General features: G+C 41.0%; 1 protein-coding gene across 5 annotated transcripts in view; it reads right to left on the reverse strand.

Moving 5' to 3' along the window:
- The window catches only part of CCDC186 (coiled-coil domain containing 186), a 224,493-nt gene that overhangs the window by 77,050 nt on the left and 125,735 nt on the right, over window positions 1-21,708 (reverse strand). For all 5 annotated transcript variants that reach the window (XM_033943150.1, XM_033943154.1, XM_033943149.1 and 2 more), the window contains 3 exons: window positions 16,758-16,856; window positions 13,070-13,156; window positions 1,357-1,499 (listed from right to left, as the gene is read on the reverse strand). In XM_033943150.1, the coding sequence (XP_033799041.1) occupies window positions 1,357-1,499; window positions 13,070-13,156; window positions 16,758-16,856 (329 nt within the window). The remainder of the gene's footprint in view (window positions 1-1,356; window positions 1,500-13,069; window positions 13,157-16,757; window positions 16,857-21,708) is intronic.

The raw sequence follows: 21,708 nt of genomic DNA on the forward strand, positions 1-21,708 counted from the left end.
CTATAATGGTAACCCCCCCTCCTAACAAAAATATAGGACCCCTGCTCCGTCCATATCATAATTTATAAAATGAGACATCTGCCCTTGGAAATCATGTTACATATATATATAACAATTCCAAATCAACAAAAGCTGCTGCTTTTGTTTTGGGTTGTCTCTATAACAAGAAGGTAATGTAAATGATTCCTGCAAGGAGTTCAGACTCAAGATTGTAACATACATCTCTTTGCTACCAAACACATTTTACAAGCCCCCATTTTATTTAAGATGAAATGCTCGGGAGATCTGGTGATATTACATCCCATGTAACCAAACAGCCTCATCCCCAAACTGCTGAATTTTGGGGCAAGTTCAAAAGGAAATATTTAAAGTATTCTCAAACCCTTGACATTTACCACATATGGAGGTGTAGCAATAGGATTTTAAACACAAGCCTGGGCACCAACTCCTGGTGGCTCACTGCTGCCACTCAAGCGGCAATGCTCCTCCCTACCTCTATCTACTCCACCTATTCCATCTTTTCTCTTTGCTCCATCACAGCTTAGTAGGAATCAACTGAACAAGCGAGAGGGGCAAGGACCCTTGCTGATGGACCAGCAGCAACTGAAGCAAGAACCACCTTTATGCAATATCATTTGCAGCATTAAGTTTTACTTCTATCTTTCACTACTGTGAACAAATCAACAACCATTTCACAAGCAAGTCAGGCCCAATGTATCGCAAAAGGCTATTAACAAAGAGGTAACACTTTCAGCAGTCCAGTTAACCTCTTTCTCCAGGCACTGGTCTCCGATCATAAAGTTGCATTCAGGAAAGGAACAAGTTGAGAATAATCATCGCAAATGAGACACTTAATAAGGTGCAATGATGTTTATCTGAGAAAAAAGAGCTTACAAAATCCCTAACTGAACTATTGTGTATCCAAGAGAGATATGCAGTTGAAAAGAATTATCAGCATTAAGCCTTAAACAAGTATAAAATCAAATTCAACAGTTACATTATTTGTTTAATTCTAACTGTATTAGTGTGATAAAGACACAGTAATCAGACATGTTTCTTTCACACAAATGGTCCTGCAATTAAATTACTATAGACCATAATATTTAATGTAATATGTGATGCCGCCATTAAACCCATATTACTTACTTAGTAGCGCTGCTAATTAACCTTAGAACTGTCAGAGCTTATTAAAATAATGTTTTCTGATACTTCTGGTGTTAAGCAGTAGGAGAGATGTTATGAAAACACACTACACTAAGGGAGAAGAGCATGTGCTTTCGTTGGCTTCAAGATTTGGCTGTAAGCAGCATTAACAGAATTTGTAAAAAAAAGGGCCAGATAGGGTAAAATATATACCTTTGATGTTGCTCTTGTAATTGCTCCACAATTTTTACTCTGTCCAGTAAGTTCTGAATCTCAATCTTTTGTCTGTTAATAATTTCTTTGTACTTTGATAATTCGTCTTCTGTTCGCAACCGTTCAGCCTCTAGACACTTCACCTTAATAGCAAAACAGAACGTTCTAGGTTAGTTAGGTAAATAGAAACAAAGAAACACAGACCATACAGTCTCTCTCAATCTGCCCATCCATGCCAACTACAATCCCTTCATCGATCCTCTGTGCTTGTCCCATGCTTTCTTGAATTCAAACACAATCTACCTCCAGTGGAAGGCTGTTCCACACACCCACCACCCTTTCTGTAAAGAATTTCTCTCTTTAGATTTAACTCACAGTACGTTACACTTACGTATTTCCCTGTCCCTAGAGGTCTCAAAATCTAAGTTTATACCCAAAGCAATGAAAGGTTAAGGGTCTTGTCCCAAATCACAAGCAATAGCAGGATTTGTCAATCAGGCTTTTCTGGTTGTTATCCCTGTGCTCTAATCACAAGGTTACACCTCTACCCCTTTCACCTTCATCCTATGCCCCCTCAAGGCCGCCTCTTGTGCATTTATGCTGTAATTATGAGTTATTCTGTTTGCTTGATATGACTGTCTAAGAGACAAAATAGCTATCAGAAAACTAGCTACTGGAATTCAAAACCACTGTGACCTAGTCCCTGAAATGCCAGTCTTTATGGGACCCTGCAAGATAGTGAATGTTCACATGCCCTGTCTCTCCTTCTGCATGGGCTTCCTTTTGAAACCCACCCAGAATATTGGGGGTCTATAAGCATACTTTCATGCATAACGCCCTGAGCCGAGTGCTGTCACTGTTGCCATCGCTGCTGATATGGCTGCCTTCATGCTTTGGATAACAGGAGGGAAGAGAAAGCAGATGACAGAAGAGAGGGGATGTGAGATCTATTTTTATTATTATGAGGGGTCAATCAATTTTTAAGAGTTAAATGGGAAAGAGGATGAGATTTGATATTACTGAAAGCAGTTTACATATTATACACAGACACTTATTTGTACCTGGAGGGTTAAGTGACTGCTCAGGGTCCTTGGAGTTGCGGGATAAAAGTTTGGGTGGGAAGCACTGAATTAGAGAGTAACAGTAAAGTCAACAGAAATATTTAAGTCACCTTATACAGTATTTTTGAGGTTGACTTATTTCTGTGAACAAAGTACAAGAGATGATAATGCAGGATGGCAGAGAAAGACCACAAGGTTCATCTAGTGCAGTGTTTCTCAAGTCAGTCCTGGAGTACCTCCTTGCCAGTCGGGTTTTTAGATTATCCACAATGAATATGCATGGAAAAGATTTTCATACATTGGTTTGTATACATTGCCTCCAATCTCATGCCTATTCATTGGGGATATCCTGAAAACCTGACTCGACACGGGACTACTCCAGGACTGACTTGAGAAACACTGATCTAGTGTTTACTGTACTTACTGAAAGCCTGCCGTCTACATTCTCAATCTCCTACCACTCTGGATCCCTAGTGTTTGTTCCATGCCTGTTTAAATGTCAGCACTGGTTTTATACCCATCACCATCATAGGGAAGTTGTTCTATGAATTCATGACACTGCCAAAATAAGCCTCTATTTCTGCCCTCAAATAATGTTAAGTCGGAGAGAGGTAGGAGGCAGCTAAGTCTCAAAATGGAAGAATAGGTTCTTACCTTTGGTAATCTTCTTTCTGTTAATCCACAAAGGAGTCATTACAACATATGATATACCAAAGCAATGGCAACATCTAGGGTGGGACAGAAGAGCCTGCCCACAACACTGAGGCCCCAAACATGGCATTGGACTGAGCCACCACATCCACTTTGTAAAATCTGGTAAAGGTATATAGGGACAACCTAGTGGCTGCTTTACAGATTTCAGCCAGATTAACCACTCAAGAATCTGCCTACAAGGCGGCGAATCCTCTAGTCGAGTAGGTTTTGAGTGAAACCAGCAAATGCTTGCCACAGCCAATGTAAGTCAAAGAAATGGCCATGCAGATCCATCGGGCAACAGAGGCCTTAGAAGCCAGCTTGCCCTGTCTGGACTGGATAGCCAGGACAAACAGATGATCTGAGAGATGAAGGTCATTAGTCCTCTCCAAATAGTAAAGCAAAACTCTGCGTACATCTAGTTTCTTCAACAGCATATCCTTCTTTTTTGGCCCGTTGAAGCAAAAAGCAGGCAAACGAACCTCCTGGTTAACATGAAACTCGGAAACCACTTTTGGAAGAAAGGAAGGAACCATACGGAGGGACACTCCCACCTCCATGAACTGAAGAAAGGGTTCCCTACAAGACAGGGCCTGCAGCTCCAAAATATGCTGAGCTGAGACAACTGCAACAAGGAAAACCATCTTGACTATAAGATCCAGAAGAGTTGCCTCCTTGGTGGCTCAAAAGGAGGTTCAGTCAGATCTTTCAGCACAATATTGAGATTCCACGTAGGAAAGGGCTGCCGCAGAGGAGGGTGTAAACGAAGTGTCCCCTGAAGAATCTGGTCACATCAGGATGAGCTGTAAGTGAAGAAGAGCCATTGAACGTTCTGAAGCAGGAGAGGCCTGCCACCACCTGCACCTTGAGGGAGGCTGCCGCCAGCCCAGTGGCAGATCCAAAGTATTCTGTGAGCTGAAACATCTTAAGTTGAAACTTTGCCTAATACCCTAATAAGGTCATACAAGGCATCAGCTACATAGTCAAATCCTTCCAGCACTAAGCTGGGGGGAGGCATCGTCCTCCACTGAAAGAACGTAGAGTAACTTAGTGCAACAACCATGCGCTCTGAAGAAGCCACCTCAAAAAGCTTCCTCAGAACCAGGTATATCATGTAACTCTGAGAATCATTCAGCATAACTCCTCCTTCACTGGGGTGTGCAGTGCGCTTAGTCACCTGAACCACTGCCAAATCCACCTTCAGCTGCTCAAAGAGCTGCTGAAAATCTGGTGCCATGGGATAAAGCTAAAGGAACCCTTCGGAGTCTCCCACTACTCAATAACCAAAGCTGCGAGATCAGGATGTGACAGAAAAAAAGATTTCCGAATATTAGAATGTTAGAATATTAGAATAATGGTACGTTGAGAAGTGGAGGGCTGAGCCTTCAAATTCAATTCCTTTCCAGCGTCTGTTATAAAACGATGGACAGATGCTGACTTAACCGATGAACACAGGGGTCATTCCTAACATGACCATTTATTTTTTTCATCAAAAATATTTATTCATTGTCAGTCCCGCCCTAATCCCACCCTAGCCCCGCCCCCAATTCCACCCCCAATTTATTCCATTCATTTTTCTTATTAATTCATAATTTTATTTATTTACTTATTCATTCAATTTTCTATACCGTTCTCCCAGGGGAGCTCAGAATGGTTTACATATTTATGTATTGTAAGATAAATCTGAAAGATTGTCAAGTGATGTGTTTAATTGTATTGTTTGTGCACTTGATGTAAGATTGAAAACGAATAAAGAATTTGAAAAAAAAAGAATGGTTTACATAAATTTTTTTTTAAAAACCACAAAGCACACTATACGCAGAGAAAATGTTAATTATCATTTATATTTGAGGGATTTTCAAAGATGTCAAGGCAGATGACTTTAAAATATACAATGTCACCTCAGTAACTATAGAAAAATAGACAAATATAGTGCAAAATATAGACAGCTGATATAAATTCTCAAAACTGACATTTTGATCACTAAATTGAAAATAAAATCATTTTTCCTACCTTTGCTGTCTGGTGATTTCATGAGTCTCTGGTTGCGTTTCCTTCTGACTGTTCATCCTTTCTTTCTTTCTGCACTCAGGCCCAACAATTGTCCCTTTCTATTCTCTCCCTCCTTCCTTCCTATGTCCTTAGTGCCCCCAGTGCCTCCTTCCCAGGTCCTTAGTGCCCTCAGTGCCTCCTTCCTATGTCCTTAGTGCCCCTTCCCGTGTTCTTAGTGCCCTCAGTGCTTCCTTCCTATATCCTTAGTGACCTCAGTGCCTCCTTCCTGGCTGGTCCGGAACTTCCTCTCCGACGTCAGAATTGACATCAGGAAGAAAGCTTCTGGGCGGCAAGAAGAAGGTGCAGTGGCGGCAGGCGGACGGGGGTTTGAATCGGCGCTGGAGGGAGGGGAAGCAATCACCTGTTCCGTTGTCTCCGCGCACAGCTTCGGGACGCTGTCCCTGAAAACGGGACATTTCGGCATCCCGAAGTGGTGGGTCGGAACAATGGGACAGCCGGTTCAATAATGGGACGGTCCTGTTGAAAATGGGACTTATGGTCACCTTACTCATCCCCCATCTCAGGGCTCTCAGAGACCAGCTAGCTAATTGTACCGCAAACAGTATCCAGGATGGACTCAGTATCCATGGAATCAGCTCATCAGAGCAGACTGTCCCTGGAAATGTGATGACAGGAGAACTGGGAGCTCAAACGGGAATCTCCACAAAAGAAGGTCCTGACATAAAAGCTGGCGCCGAGCTCATCCGCTGCACTGCTTGGGTTGGATCCATGAGGTACACTCCCCTACATGAGCTGAACAAATTCTGGGGAAAAGTCACATATTTATTTATTTATTCATTTATTTAGCCCGTCCTCCCAAAGGAGCCCAGAATGGGTTACAAAGTACATTCACAGTATAGAAAGGACAAAATTACTGAAAGACATTTTTGGCAGACATAGCTTAGAAGAATTTGCGGCATTTGTAGAAGATATTACATGGCATAGCATAGATTTAGGATAGCATTCACTGGACTAACAGAACATAAAATAACTGTACTAAAGTTTTAGTGTTGTAATCGAGTACATGATTGGTGGAAGATATCTTCTTTTTCAAGGGTCCCACGACAACAAGAGGGCATCCGTTGAAAATCAGGGGCGGGAAACTACGAGGTGACACCAGGAAATTCTTTTTCACTGAAAGAGTGGTTGATCGCTGGAATAGTCTTCCACTACAGGTGATTGAGGCCAGCAGCGTGCCTGATTTTAAGGCCAAATGGGATCGGCACATGGGATCTATTCACAGGGCAAAGGTAGGGGAGGGACATTAAGGTGGGCAGACTAGATGGGCCGTGGGCCCTTATCTGCCGTCTATTTATATGTTTCTATGTTGTCAGTTAAGGTCCCGTGAGTAACGTCGGTCATTATGAAGCTGGATTAGTTAAGAGGAAGGTTTTCATGGCCTTCCTGAAGTTCCATAGATTGTCTAGCAATCTAATGGATGTGGGGATGATGTGCCAAAATCTGGTTATAAACTGTGAATAAGAGCGTTTGCAGGCTGTTTCAGTTTTGAGTGAACAGCCTGGTGGTAGTGTGAACCGTCTCTCTGTTTGAGATCTCAGTGATCTGTTTGGGACGTAAATTTGTAGTTTTGATGTCATGCAGTTCGGTGTCAGCTTGTGGAAGGTTTTGAAGGCTAGGACCAAGACTTTAAAGGCGCAGCATTTTTGGATAGGTAACCAATGCATGGATAAGAACATAAGAATTGCCGCTGCTGGGTCAGACCAGTGGTCCATCGTGCCCAGCAGTCCACTCACGCGGCAGCCCTAAGGTCAAAGACCAGTGCCCTAACTGAGACTAGCCTTACCTGCATTCCTGGTTCAGCAGGAACTTGTCTAACTTTGTCTTGAATCCCTGGGATGTAAGTGCTGGGGTGACATGGTCTTGGAAGCCTAGGTTTTTCAGGAGATGGATAGCTGCATTTTGTACACCTTGGAGGCGGGAGAGGGTTTTTGCAGGTAAGCCCACTAGTAGTACTTTGCAATAGTCTAAGCAGGATAATACAAATGCATGCAGTAGTTGGAAAAATCAGTTTCTGAAAAGTAAGCATGGATGCACTTCAGTTGACAGAGGTAGCAGAAGGATGAAGACACTATGTTTGATACGTGATTTGAGAGTGTTAGATTTGAGTCGAGGATCACTCCTAGGCTGCAGACATTATCTTTGGCTGTAAGTGGTCATTTCCCCAGGAAAAGGATGGGCAGGGGTATGTGCAGGTGTCTTTGTGTATCCAGAGGAGTTCAGTCTTTGAGACATTAAGTTGTAGTTTGTTTACAGTCATCCAGTTCTTTATTTCAGTTAGGCAGCTATGGAATTTTATGATTTGTGCGTCTTGGTGTTGGCCTAAGAGAAGGTAGAGCTGTATATCGTCCGCGAATGAGTGAATTTTGATTTGGCATTTCGTTGCGATTTTGAGTACTGGTCTGACAGAGGCTGAAGAGGAGTGGGGATAACAATGCACCTTAGGGCATTCCGTAGTGGAGTGGTTTTGGCTCAGATAGGGAGTATCCTAATAGTTCTCTCTGTGATCTTTCATTAAGGAAGGAGAGCCAAGTGCAATATTGTTGATTCCAATAGATTGTAGTCTGGATAGAAGAAGCAAGTGATCAATAGTGGCAAAGGCGGCACTTAGGTCTAATAGTACCAACAATGCATCTTTCCCCTCATCTAGAATTTTCCAGCAGTAGTCTACTATGTCTAGCAGTACTGTTTCTGTGCTGTGGTATTTCCTAAATCCTGATTGGAAGATGGAGAGGGTGGCATTTGTTTCTATGAAGTCTCTTAGCTGTGTGAGTACTATCTTTTCAAGTATTTTTGAGAAAAAGAAAGGTTTGAGACTGGTCTATAGATGTTTGGATTTTCCGGGTCCATGGTGGTGTTTTGTTTAGAACTGGTCTCACTACAGATTTCCAACACTGTGGTATTATGCCTGATTTTAGGGACTCGTTTAGTAAGGGTAGGATGGAGGTCAAGAAGATTTCATTGGTAGCTAGAAGTGTTGTGGATGGGCATGGGTCTAAGACTGAGGTTGTGGGACATAGGTAATCTATTGAATTTTTCAGATCATCTATGGAAACTGGTTTGAAGCTGTTTAGGGTTTCACTCTTTGTTAGGTTGTCCTGTTGTGAAGATTTTGGGCTGTTTGGCAGAGCTTTGGCCTCCACGTCTAGGGTGTCTCTATTTTTGATATCTTGTCATGGAAGAAAGTAGAGAGGGATTCACTGTCTAAGTTTGTTTGTTGGTGCTGAGGTGGTCCTTGGGAGGAGGAGAACAAGTTTTTTGACAGTGAGAAGATGGCCTTTGATCTACATGGGAACTAAGATATTAGGTTAGTGAAATGTGCCTTTTTTCGAGTATCGCTAGTTTGTATTCTTTCAGAATGCTTTTCCAGGTGGATTTGTCTTCAGTGCTGAGTGTTCTTTCTGCTTTCCTAACTTTCTTTTTTAGTCCTCTCAGATTTTCTGTGAACCAGGGTGATGTGAAGGATCTTGCATTTGTTTTGGCATCTTTGACTTTTGCTAATTTCTCGTAGAGTGATTTTATGCCAGAGTGCCATATCTGCGCCTTCTCGTCTAATGAATTGACCATGGGATCTGTTATTTAGGTCTAGTTTGGAAATGCCAAGGGACAAAGTGCGAAGGTATACTGACTTTGGGTCGAGTGTGGTTGTTTTTTGTGTAGATGATGAATTTTCTGCTGTTTTTTTGCCCTTAATTTGTAGTTTAAAGGTGATTATGTGGTGGGATGACATCAGCTCCTTGCAAGACCCAGAAAAGGCCTGCAAAAGGTCCCTGCCAGAAACTGGCATAAAGTTTATCAAGTTTATTATAGAATTTGATTAATCGCCTATTCCAAATTCTAGGCGATGTACAAATCGATAAAAATTACAAAGTTAGGGGAAACAAACTAACAAACAAAAAAACTAAATCTACTAAACATAATAAAAAACCAACTTATACAAACATAATAAAACACAAGGAGAGGTTAGGAAAGAAATACAATCTGATTATAAAGAAAAACAATTAAGGTAAAAAACAATAGGAAAGGGAGAGAGAAAACTATCAAAAAATATAAAGATAAAATGCGAGTCATAAGCAATTCATTTAGTCATTGAATGCATCTTTAAAAAGAAAACCCTTGAGTTTGCTCTTAAATTTTTCCAAGTTTTTTTCCTCTCTTAAATAAATTGGTAGGGCATTCCATGTTTGAGGAGCTGTAACGGAAAAGATAGATTGCCGCCATGTGTTAATAATTTTGAGAGAGGGAATGACCAATAAGTATTGGTCATTCGACCTCAGTAATCTAGATGAGGTATAGGGAATCAAAACTTTATAAATAAAAGCTGGGGTTTTGAATGTCAGAGATTTAAAGGTAAGCAGACTTAATTTGTATATTATATGATTGGCAACTGGAAACCAATGTGCCTTTTTAAGTAAAAGGGTCACATGATCAAATTTCTTGGCTTTCATAATAAGTTTAATAGAAGCAGTCTGGATGATCTGCAGACGCCTAATTTCCTTTTGAGCCAGTCCCTTAAATAGGGCATTATAGTAATCGATTTTTGAGATGACCAAAGAGTGAATTAATATGTTCAGAGACTTTGGACATAAAAATTTAAACACTGAACGAATCTGACGGAGTCTATAAAAAGTTGATTTGACAACATGACTAATATGATCATGGTAAGTTAATTTATAGTCAAAGATAACCCCTAGAATCCTAATTCTATTTATCAGCTTTAGAGAGATACCTTTGATAGAAATTGGAAGGATAAGTTTATAACCATCTTTCCAGGGGAAAAGCATAATATTTGTTTTATTAATATTGAGGGCTAGTCTATTGGTATCAAGACATTGGTGAATCTGTTCTAGTTTTTCATTAATAGCTGATATTTCAGAAGAACTATTGGGGTCAAGAGGATGTAAAAGCTGTATATCGTCCGCATAGGCAAATATGGAAAAACCAATAGATTGGCAAAGAGTCATGAGAGGCGCAAGAAAAATATTGAACAGAAGAGGTGAAAGAATAGAACCCTGCGGAATGACATAAGATGCTGAGAAACTTTCAGAAGTAGTATTGTTAAAAGAGACAGTTGAAGAACGATTCTCAAAATAAGACTTAAACCAAAGCAGGACCTGGTCTGTAATACCAATAGATTGAAGTCTATGTATTAGAAGATTGTGGTTGATAGTATCGAAAGCTGATGAAAGATCAATTGAGATTAGGAGAACAGATGTATGATGATCTAAGTAGAAAAGTATAGAGGTTGACATGCCAATCAGTGAATGTTCAGTGGAATGATATTGTCTAAAACCTGTTTGATTTGGGTGTAAAATATTCATTTTTTCTACTACAAATTCTGATACTTGATTAAATACAATTTTCTCTGTCAGTTTTGCCAAGTAAGGGATATTTGCAATTGGCCTATAGTTTGATTTTTCCTCAGAATAGTGAGATTTTCTGCCCATTTCTCAGATCCAATCTGGCTCCCCAGCCCTGGAGAACCCTGAAAAGGTGAAGCTTGAAGCTAAAATCTAGTAAAGGTAAATTGTGGATCTGCCAGTAATCTGGCAAATCCACAATTCACATTTGTGGAGGAGTCCACCCTAATGATTTCCAATGAAATCGAGGGTTGATAGGCAGAAATTTGAATTTAGATAGCAAAAAATCTAAGATGGCTGCCACCAGAAAATTCACACCTAAAACGCCTCATGGAGACTTCTCAGAAGTTCAAAAACTGGCAGTTTTGAGCTTTTTGGGGTGGGAGACCTGACTCCTATCCCCAAAAATGGCTGAAAACCCCATTTTCAGATCCCCCCAACTCTCCCATAGGAAGTAATGGGGCTGTACTTACAGTCTCCTCAGTGCCTGCCTGTCAACTCTGTCTGTGTAGCTGAAGTGAAGGGAAAGGATTTTCTGCCTCAGCTTTTCTCCAAACAGCACAATCTTCAGGATCTTCGGGCTGCAGATTGGACAGTTCCTGGCTGAAACCTTCAACCCCATGGAACTTCTCCACACAACGGGGGGGGGGGGAGGGTAGAAAAATGCAGCCTGCGCCCTGATACCCTGAGGACTATTACACAGGGTGCATCCAGCCTGCGCTTAATCCTATGACAAGGTCAGAAGACAAGCAAGCCCCAAGGGGAATGGACCCCGAGCTCTGAAGGTGGCACATATTAGGTTGGCTCCACAAGTCCACACAAAGCTTGCCATGTGGAGCAGCAGTTTGGCGTTACAGCATTATGTCCTTTCCTAGGCAGGCAACCCTTCAAGTGTCTCCAGGCACTAGGGCCAACGAGCAAAAAAAAGAAAGAACTTTAAGTGAAAAAATAAAAAATGAAGCAGAGCAGATCAGAAAGACTTCTGCATGATTCACTTGCAGAAATGAAAATGGCAGGAGGCTCTGTGGGAGGAGCAGAGGAATGAAAAAAGTGTTGTAATGACTCTGGAGTGGATGGAACACACATATTTTGCAATAAGGCCCCTAGAGAGAAAAGGCATATAGGAGCATACGTTTGGCCTAGTTCATTAGGGCAGCACATGCATTTATATGCCTACATGGAAAATACTTACATCTACTGGTATAGCTCAGGATGTGCTGTTAAGACAAATAGCATTCCACCCCTGCTCTACCTATTCTCCTGCAAGATCACCTATGAGAATACTGCAAAAAAGCAGATGCTACATTTTTATGCCCATTACTCCCAAAAATGCTCAAAAGGCCAGATTCTATAAACAGCACCTTGCCGCTTCGTGGCACTGTTCAGAACAGTTAACTGCTAGGCACTGTTTGTAGAATTGTGCTTAACTCATCTCAGGCACTGGTAGGTGGCATAATGTTAGATTCCTGTATATTAGGTCAGGATTTTCTTGGCCTAATTTACCGGAGCCTAACACAGACACCCACCAGTGCCTAAGGCAAACCACGCCCAAACTCCACCCCTACTTTTCAGGTAGGCAACCAGTAAGCGCCTTGGTGTAGATGCCTACATGGCACCTACTGAATTAGGTGCCCACCCCCAATTTTTTTTTTAAATTGGGTTTTAATGGCACTGTTCAATTAACAGATTAAAAAATTAAGTTAGGCTCCTAGATCAGCTAAGCACGCCAATCTAAGCATCTAATGGTAAGCGCTTTTCATAGAATCAGGCCAAAATGCTTTTCTATACCCTCAAGTGCTTTATATTATTAAAAGGGGACCAATTCTGTCAGTTTTACAGAACAGATACCCTGAGTTAGCCCCCATAGTACACACATTCCCCTCTAAATACACATATTCAATAAACCATTAACCTGCTCCAAAGATGTACATGAATTCATGTACTTGTCTATCTGATGAAAAATAGGCGGACATAACGCCATTCCTATTCTGCCCAAAGTTTAGCCCCAGGAATGCCTACTCAATGTGTGTGTAAGTATAGACTTTTTTGCAAGCATTCACTGCGCAATTTTATAAGAACCCTTTTTTCACATATAAAACAAGTTTCTCATGTGACAAAGCTTCCTCAATTATGTCTAATGTAACAATGGTTAATTTAAAAATAAAAATTAAATGAGATGCGTAAGCCGTCAGAAATTAGAGAAAGTCCCGATCAATTTTATAAATGTAAGCAAGTAGACATACAGTACCTTCTGCAATGAATTTTGTAGATGCACAAGCTGAAGTTCTCTTTCTGTTTATTGACTTAACCACAGAAAAGAGCACTACAGATAAGGAAACAGGGAAGTACAGGGAAGTGGTAAAGAGATATTGTTGTCCTCATTCTCTGCTTTTAGAGAACTATGAGTAATACTTAAGAAGCAGACAGCACCAGCACCAAAGCAACATCACTAAATGTTTTAGTTCAACTCTTTCTGCTGCAAAAATAGTAATTACTCAAAGCAAGATGGCATGGGCAATCTTTCATTACCTTTGTTCGGAGTGTGCGCAGCTCATCCATGCCCTCTGTAAATGTTCTCTTTAGGTCATCTAGCTCTTTTATTTTGGCCTGGTGTACCTTGTAGAGAAGGAAACAAAAAGGTGTGTGAAAACCAAAAAACCACCTGAAAGCCAAATGGTGCATATCACAAATCGATCAAAACCGCCCTATTCGCAAAATTCATTGACTAAAACAGCCCCCTCCCTCACTAAGACTCCCCTCCCCAACAAACGCCCTTCTCTTTCTCAAGAAGTCCCTCTTTTTCTGATCTCCTCTACCCTTAGGACTCCATCTGATGGATGTCCTAAATCTCTCAGATACTCTTTGCCCATAGATCTCCAATTTAACACGCAAGTTTCCCATCCAGACTATCGTACTACATTAAGACTCCTTGTACGGTATTATATTTAGACTTTTATATGCTATTGTATTTAGACTCACTGTATTCTATACTATTGAATTTAGACTGTATTATATGTTATTGTATTTAGACTCACTATATTGTATCGTAAGTCGATCTATGACACCGTATTGTATTAAGATTTTTGCTATTCGCTGAATGTCCAGCCTTCTTATAATGTAAACCGCCTAGAAGTCGCCTGACTATGGCGGTATAGAAAAATAAAGTTATTATTATTATTATTATTATTATTATTAGTTATTATTATTATTATTATATTATTATTATTATTATTATTATTATTATTATATTACAACACATAGCAGGATCATTTTTTGTCATGCACTAACTTTTTTTACAATCTGTTAAACAGAATCTGAACTGAAAATCTGCATTAAGGTTTTCAGTATTAACTGTATCAGGTTATTAATTCATAAATGCTCTGTCTTCTGCACAGTCTTATTTGGGTAAATGTTGCACCAACACAACAAGATCTAGACTAGAATTATCTTCACAGTTTATTCGGTGATGGGACAAAAGCACGTGAGACTTCGGCACGCCAACATTGCAGAGCAGACAATTCGGCGCAAGACCCTGCGCGCCACCAAAAAAGTTACTTTTAAAGAGCTCCGACGGGGGGCGTGGGGGGAACCCCCCCACTTTACTTCATACTCTTCCCGCTGCCGTTGTGGGGGTGTGGGGGGGTGCAACTCCGCACATTATAGAAAAAACTTAACTTTTTCCTAAAAAAAAATAATAATCGGGAAAAAGTTAAGTTTACTCTATAATGGAATGTTCCAACCCCCCCAAACCCCCCCCAATGGCACGCGAAGAGTATGAAGTAAATTGGGGGGTTCCCCACTCACACTCCGCGTCAGAGCTCTTTAAAAGTAACTTTTTTGCAACGCGCTAGAGTCTTACATCGATTTGTCTGCGCTGAAATGTTGACATGCCAAAATCCCGTGCATGAATTACTATGATCTGTTTATTCATATTCCACAGCAGCCTTCCAGTTCAGCGTAAATTACATACAGAACCTGGTAATAACCAGAAACATACAGTCTTATTACGCCATGACTGCCATTCATACCTATCATTGCTCCATTTTCTTTTCTATCCCTTTCTCTGTGGTACCTTAAGGTGAATTACATTCAGGCATTTCCCTGTCATTCCATAATTTATCTACCGCAATAGGAAAGAAGAGTTTTAATTTTTTTTTTCTTTTAATAGTCCCCTGATAGCTCCATACACTTCATACACTTTTCCTGCAATTACTTTAACCCCTTTGAAAAGAATTCTTCTGTTGATCTTCATACCAAGATGTCACAGCTTCCTTGACGTCTTCATCTCTTGAAAACCCTTGTCCACGGAGGGATTTCTTTAAAACTCGGAACAGGAAATAATCTGAGGGAGACAGGTCAGGACTGTAGGGTGCATGGTTCAGTTGCTGAAACCCACATTCTTGGATGGCAGTCTGTGATTGTCGTGCTATGTGCACCAGTGCACTGTCATGAAGAAGCAGCACGCCTGCTGTGAGTTTTCCTCATCTTTTCTCCTTGATCAACTCCCACAAAGTGATCATTGTGTTGGCGCAACTCTCTCCATCAGCATTCCACACTCTTGTTCAAAAACAGCCAAAAGGCTGATGGGCTTAACAGACTTGCTGTTTTTGAACAAGAGTGTGGAATGCTGATGATACCTTGAACTACAAGGGATAGATAGCTTAAGGCATTTGTGCATATTTCATGCTAGCACTCATCCGATCGCAGTTCTAACACACAAGCGGGAAGTGATTTTATGGTCACTCCCGAGTACCTCTGTTAGGCCCCCTCCAGCTTAAGAAAGTAAGTCTGGAATGTAGTGTTTAGCTCTGAGAAGTTTTTTTAATATAAAAACTTATTTAAAAATTATAAAATAATTTATTACTAAATTAAAAATTATAAAATTAATTATTTGATAGGGAGTTATAAAATTAACAAAGAAACATAGGGAGGAGGAGGTTTTTGAGCCAATGAGGTAACTCATGGTTACAGCCTGCTTGAAAGCTAATAAGCAGTGGCAGGCTGGGAGTCTGAGGCTCTTTCCTCCTTTCCTTGTGAGCTGAATACATTATGATAGCATAACACTATACTGAAAGTTAATCCCTTTTAATTAGGGAACAAGTGAATATATCCCCTAGGTGTTTGGAGTATCGGATTAAGTGACTTGCCCAGGGATACAAGGAGCAGCGTGGGTTTGAACCCACAACCTCAGGATGCTGAGGCTGTAGCTTTAACCACTACGTCACACTCTTGTGTGGCATGAACTCCCAAGTCCTTCATCATCCCAGAAAACATTTGCCATAACTTTGCCTGCAGATTTTTCTGTCTTGAACTATTTTTGGGTGAGGGATGACTTGTGCTTCCATTGCATTGACTCCATTTTGGACTCAGGATCTCTGTGACAGACCCAGATCCAGGTCTCATCTCCAGTCACCAAACAATGGAAAAAAATTCACTTGGTCTTTACGGAACATCTCCAAGTTTTCCTGACAGCACTAGAGCCTCGTGGCATCAGCATTCTTGGCTTGCACTAACCTTGGACATGCCCAATTTTTCATGAATTATTTTCTAAACTATACCTGTTGAGATGTCCATTTCTTCAGCTATTCAGGAAACCTTAATTCGTCTCAACTTTCTTGCACATTTCTGTGTAAGTTGCATCCACAAGCCATCCAGTGTGAGGGTCATCTTCAATGGACACTGTACCCACTTAAACTACTTGCTCCAAAATTTTACTTTGTAAGATGATAGGGCAAACTCACCATAAACTGCAGACATGCATTCATGGATCTCCTTTGGCTTTCTACCTTCTTTTGTGATAAATGTTATCTCTAAATGGTGCTCCAAATCTAGCAGTTTCTTACTTGATTCGCACGAGGATTCTCCTAACATCCTGTCTCTTGGAATGTTAGACTTGCATTGAACCGCAACTGTTCATGAGTAACTGAGACATGTCACAACATGTACAGACTTGTTTCAACACACTTGCCACTTTCTTTCATACGCATGTAGATAAAATTATTAAACACCCCTCGTACAATCTAATTTTGTACCTAAGGTTATTTATTCTTTAATTCAAGGCCATTTCCTCATTTGTCCCTTCACCCCCTCCTTTTGATGAGAATGACAGGGAAAAAAAAGAACTCAACACTGCCATGGCTTGACTGAAAACTGTATCTAAACAGAACATCTTTGAGTGGACACATCAGAAACTGCCATATTAGCAACATTTTGTCACCTCCAAATGGTCCGTTTTTTCTTGCATTTGTCTCTCGAGTTCTCCCTTGGTAATACGGAGCTTTGTGTCAAGCTCATTACATTTATTTTCTTCTGATTCCTAGCACAAAAATTAAAATAATTAGTTTCTTATAAATAATGATCTCTTTCAACTGTTTATTAGAAGCATAGCACAGAAAAACATTTTGGGAATTTAGAGCAGGAATTCTCAACCCAGTCCTCCGGACACAGCCAGCCAGTTTAGCTTTCATGAAATAAGTTTGCATAAAGCGGAAATAGCGTTCTAGCTTATGCACATCTCTCTTATGCATATTCATTGTGGATATCCTGAAAACTTGACTGGCTGGGCAGTGGTGTAGTGAGGGTGAGAGGCACCTGGGGTGGTGGTGACCCCCCCCCCCCGACCCTTCCCCATGCCTGCCTTATGCACCCCTTCCCTTTCCCTGTACTTTTAACTTTCCCGGTGCAAGCAACATCACCAACTTGCTGCCTGCATTGTCTCTCCCTCTGACATCACTTCTTGGGCACAGGACCCGGAAATGATGTCAGAGGGAGAGCCCAAGCAGTTGGAGTTGCTGCTCACGCTGGTGAAGAGCTAGTGGTATGGTGGGAGGGAAGTAAAGGCGTGCCTGCGGCATGAGGAGGAGTGGGTAGGAGCGGAGAGCAGAGGAGAAGAAGGGGTGCTGGCACCCGGAGCAGAGTGCCCCTCACTTACTATGCCACTGTGGCCAGGTGTGTCTCAAGGACTGTGTTGACAACTTCAATATGAATTCAATTACACTATATTTCTAGATTGCTTTCCTGATATTTCTCCCTGTTGAAATTTTCCAAAAGTAGTCTACATAGCTTAACATTTCTACAAAGCTATAAAATACCATTTCTAAGGCACTTTTGTTCTTCTTGCACAGAACAAATGACCTGCACTGCCACAGTGTGGCAGAGAAAGAATTATGGCTAACATTTTCTGAACATCTGTTAAAAAAGTATGTAACCAAATCTGAAGAAAAAAAAAAATATATATATATATGCATGATTTGTCCTTAATTTCAGTGGAATTTAGAAAGAGACAAGTAATTTGAAGAGATGTGCATGAGTTTATTCAAACACATTTTAGAAATCTAATTTAGTGGTCAGCACCTGAGATTTTCAACAATGCTTCTGGTGCTGGCAACGATACCAGTTAGGAATGGTATGCATACCAGGAGTTGAAAATTTTTGATCTAGCTCATTTTATGCCTTTACCCCTGAATTATACAATTGTTAATATATTCTACAATGTATCCTCATAACCTGTATTCAAAGTGTGATAGGCAACCTGGATTGGTGGCATGGAATTTTGCTACTATTTGGGTTTCTAAAGAACAAAAGACTGTGGAATGCAATAATCTTGACAAGGAATTTATTAAGACAAGTCAATAAAAAACCCCAAATAAAAATCAAAAATAAAATCTCTACTTCATGAGTAACTGACGTGTGATGTGATGCGGACCCTGCACAGTCCGTGTTTCGGCAAAAAGCCTTCCTCAGGGGTCCAGGTCAGTATTCACTCAATGGTATAAAAGATAGAGAATTAATATGGATAAAACCTTGTCCATGAAGACGCTGGAATTAAATGACTTAAAGGACAAATTTTTATCCATACTGATTCTCTATCTTTTATACCACTGAGTGAATACTGACCTGGACCCTTGAGGAAGGCTTTTTGCTAAAACACAAACCATGTAGGGTCCACATCACATCACACAACAGTTACTCATGAAGAGGAGATTATTTGATTTTTATTTGTTATTTTATTTTTTATTTGACTCGTCTTAATAAACGCCTTGTCAAGATCATTGCATTCCACAGTCCTTTCTTCTTTGGACTTCTGTTCTTTGACTGTGGAACACCTGGGCTCTTGCTTTGTTTGCTACTATTTGGGTTTCTGCCATGTACTTGTGACCTGAATTGGCCACTGTGGAAACGGGGTACTAGGCTAGATGGACCATTGGTATAACACAGTATGGCAATTCTTATGTTCCATATATTCCTTCTAGAATATTGAGATTGGCTTAAGAGCACTGTATGACTGTTTTGGTTGTGATGCACCAATGTGTTTGCTTAGATAGCACTTGCTCCCTGGAATGATTTGCCAAGGTTTATTTGAGGGGAAATGTCTTTAAGGAACTTTAAGTTTGCTGAAAATTTATTTTGAATTAGCCTTTAATCATCACCTCGGGGGAGGGGGGTACTTGAAATTTTTATTAGTGCAACTAGGATTCAGAGGAGATATAGTTGGATTAGATATTTATTTTATTTTTGATATGATGTGAGGTGGGATGTGTACTTCTTTTCTCTCTGTGTGTGAATGATTTAGGTCTTTCCTTTTATATTTATGGATTTATTTTCTTCTATTTTATATTTGTATAATTGTACACTGCCTGAATCCTGTCAGACTAGGTGGTATATTAAATTTTTAATAAACTGTAAAGACAAAAATACACTTAGCTATAAGACTCTTGCAAGGAAATCCCTCTCTCTAGACTCTCTTGATTTATCAGCCAAATGTCCTAGATCAGTGTTCTTCAACCTTTTGACACCTATGGACCGGCGGAAATAAAATAATTATTTTGTGGACCAACACCGGTCTGTGGACCGGCAGTTGAAGAACACTGGGCTAAGTCGTGCCCATCTCCACTCAATCTCCGCCCCAGACCCCGCCCCATAATTGTAACACCATTTTTTCCATCCATTTTTGATATATACACACACACAATATAATTGTTTTAACAACACATAATGGTTAACCACAAAATTAAAATACATAAAGCACACTGTATGCTTTTCAACATTCATTTCTACCAGAAAACAGATAACCCCATACAAATGCAGGACCAAAAACTAAAAGTACTAATATTTACAAACAAACCCTAAGATGCAAGACTCTGCATGCAGTACAACTCCAGAGGAAAAGAGACAAATGCATTTCTTCCTGAACAGACAAATCAATCACTAAATAAAAAAGTAAAGCATTCCCCCTACTGTTGTTGTCTCTCTCGCTTCATGGTGTGCCTTGCCTTCTGACCTGCCCCCCGGTGTTATCTTCAGGCCGGTCCACAGTGCGATCAACGCGGCGTCTTCAGGCCGGCTCCCTGAGTGCTGCATTGCACAAATCTGTGGGCAGCGGCTCCTCGCACACGTCACAGAAACATAGAAGATGACGGCAGAAATGGGCCATGGCCCAACAAGTCTGCCCACTCTACTAACCCACCCCCTAATTTCTTCCTTGAAGCGATCCCACATGCCTATCCCATTTTCTCTTAAAATCCAGCACGCTGCTGGCCTCAATTACCTGAATTGGAAGACTATTCCAATTGTCGACCACCCTTTCGGTGAAGAAATACTTCCTGGTGTCACTATGAATCTCCCACCCCTGAGTTTCAACAGATGTCCTCTTGTCGCCGAAGGTCTTTTAAGAAAGAATATATCCTCTTCTACCTCAATATGGCCCGTGACATATTTGAACGTCTCGATCATGTCACCTCTCCCTCTACGTTCCTTGAGTGAGTACAGCTTCAACTTGCCCAGCCATTCCTCATACGGGAGGTCCTTGAGTCCTGAGACCATCCTGGTGGCCATTCGCTGAATTGACTCAATTCTCCGCACATCTTTTTGATAATGTGGTCTCCAGAATTGTACACAATATTCTAGATGAGGTCTCACCATGGATCTGTACAACGGCATTATAACTTCGGGCTTCCGGCTGACGAAACTTCTTTGGATACAACCCATCATTTGTCTAGCCTTGGATGAAGCCTTCTCCACTTGATTGGCAGTCTTCACGTCTTCACTAATGATCACTCCCAAATCCCGTTCTGCTGCAGTTCTTGCTAAGGTCTCACCATTTAGGGTGTTAAGTTCTGCATGGATTTCTGCTGACAAGGTGCATGACCTTACACTTTTTGGCATTAAAACTTAGTTACCAAGTTGAGGACCACTGCTCCAGTAAGAGTAGGTCCTGCGTCATACAGTTGGACACTGTGCTATTGCCTACTATGTTGCATAATTTTGCATCATCGGTGAATAATGTAATTTTCCCTTGAAGCCCCTGAGTCAGGTCCCTTACGAAGATATTAAATAAGATCAGACCCAGTACTGAGCCCTGCGGTACTCCACTGATCACTTCCGACGTTTTGGAGAGAGTACCGTTCATCACCACCCTCTGAAGTCTACCTTTGAGCCATGCAGTTAACGTTGCAACGTCAGAAAGAAGGCTTCCAGATCAGGCGCAGGATGTGTGTGGGAGCCTTTTCCCACGGCTTTGTGCAATGCAGCACTCAGGGAGCCGGCCCGAAGATGCCACGTTGATCGCACCGTGGACCAGCGGCTGCAGAATACTATCTTGGGCCCAATGGAGGTGCTAGCCCTGTGGACCAGCAGAAAATTTCTGTGGAACGGCACTGGTCCACGGACCAGTGGTTGAAGAACACTGTCCTAGATAATGTATTCTAGGGAATTTTAATGTGAATTATGAAGCCCCTAGTTCAGAAACACACTTATGAGATTCTTTGCAATTACTATATACTACTGCTGCTACTTATTTCTATAGCGCTGCTAGACGTACGCAGCACTGTATATTAAACATGTTAAGAGATAATCCTTTCTCAATAGAGCTTACAATCTACCATAATTAAGACAAATAGGGGCTAGGGAATTTCTCATAGAGGAAATGATAAAACAGACATGGGTACTTTATAACTGAGTAGGAGTTAAGAGCTAAAAGCAGCTTTGAAAAAGTGAGCTTTTAGCCTAGCCTTCAATAGTGCCAGAGATGGACGTACTGACTCAGGCAGTCTGTTCCAAGCATCCGGTACGGCAAGATAGAAGGGACAGTCTTGAGTTGGTAGTAGATAAAGGAATAGATAAGAGAGACTTACCCAATGAACGGAATTCCTGGAGAGGAGTATGAGGAG

Source organism: Geotrypetes seraphini, chromosome 4, assembly GCF_902459505.1.
Source record: "Geotrypetes seraphini chromosome 4, aGeoSer1.1, whole genome shotgun sequence".
NCBI lineage: Eukaryota > Metazoa > Chordata > Amphibia > Gymnophiona > Dermophiidae > Geotrypetes > Geotrypetes seraphini.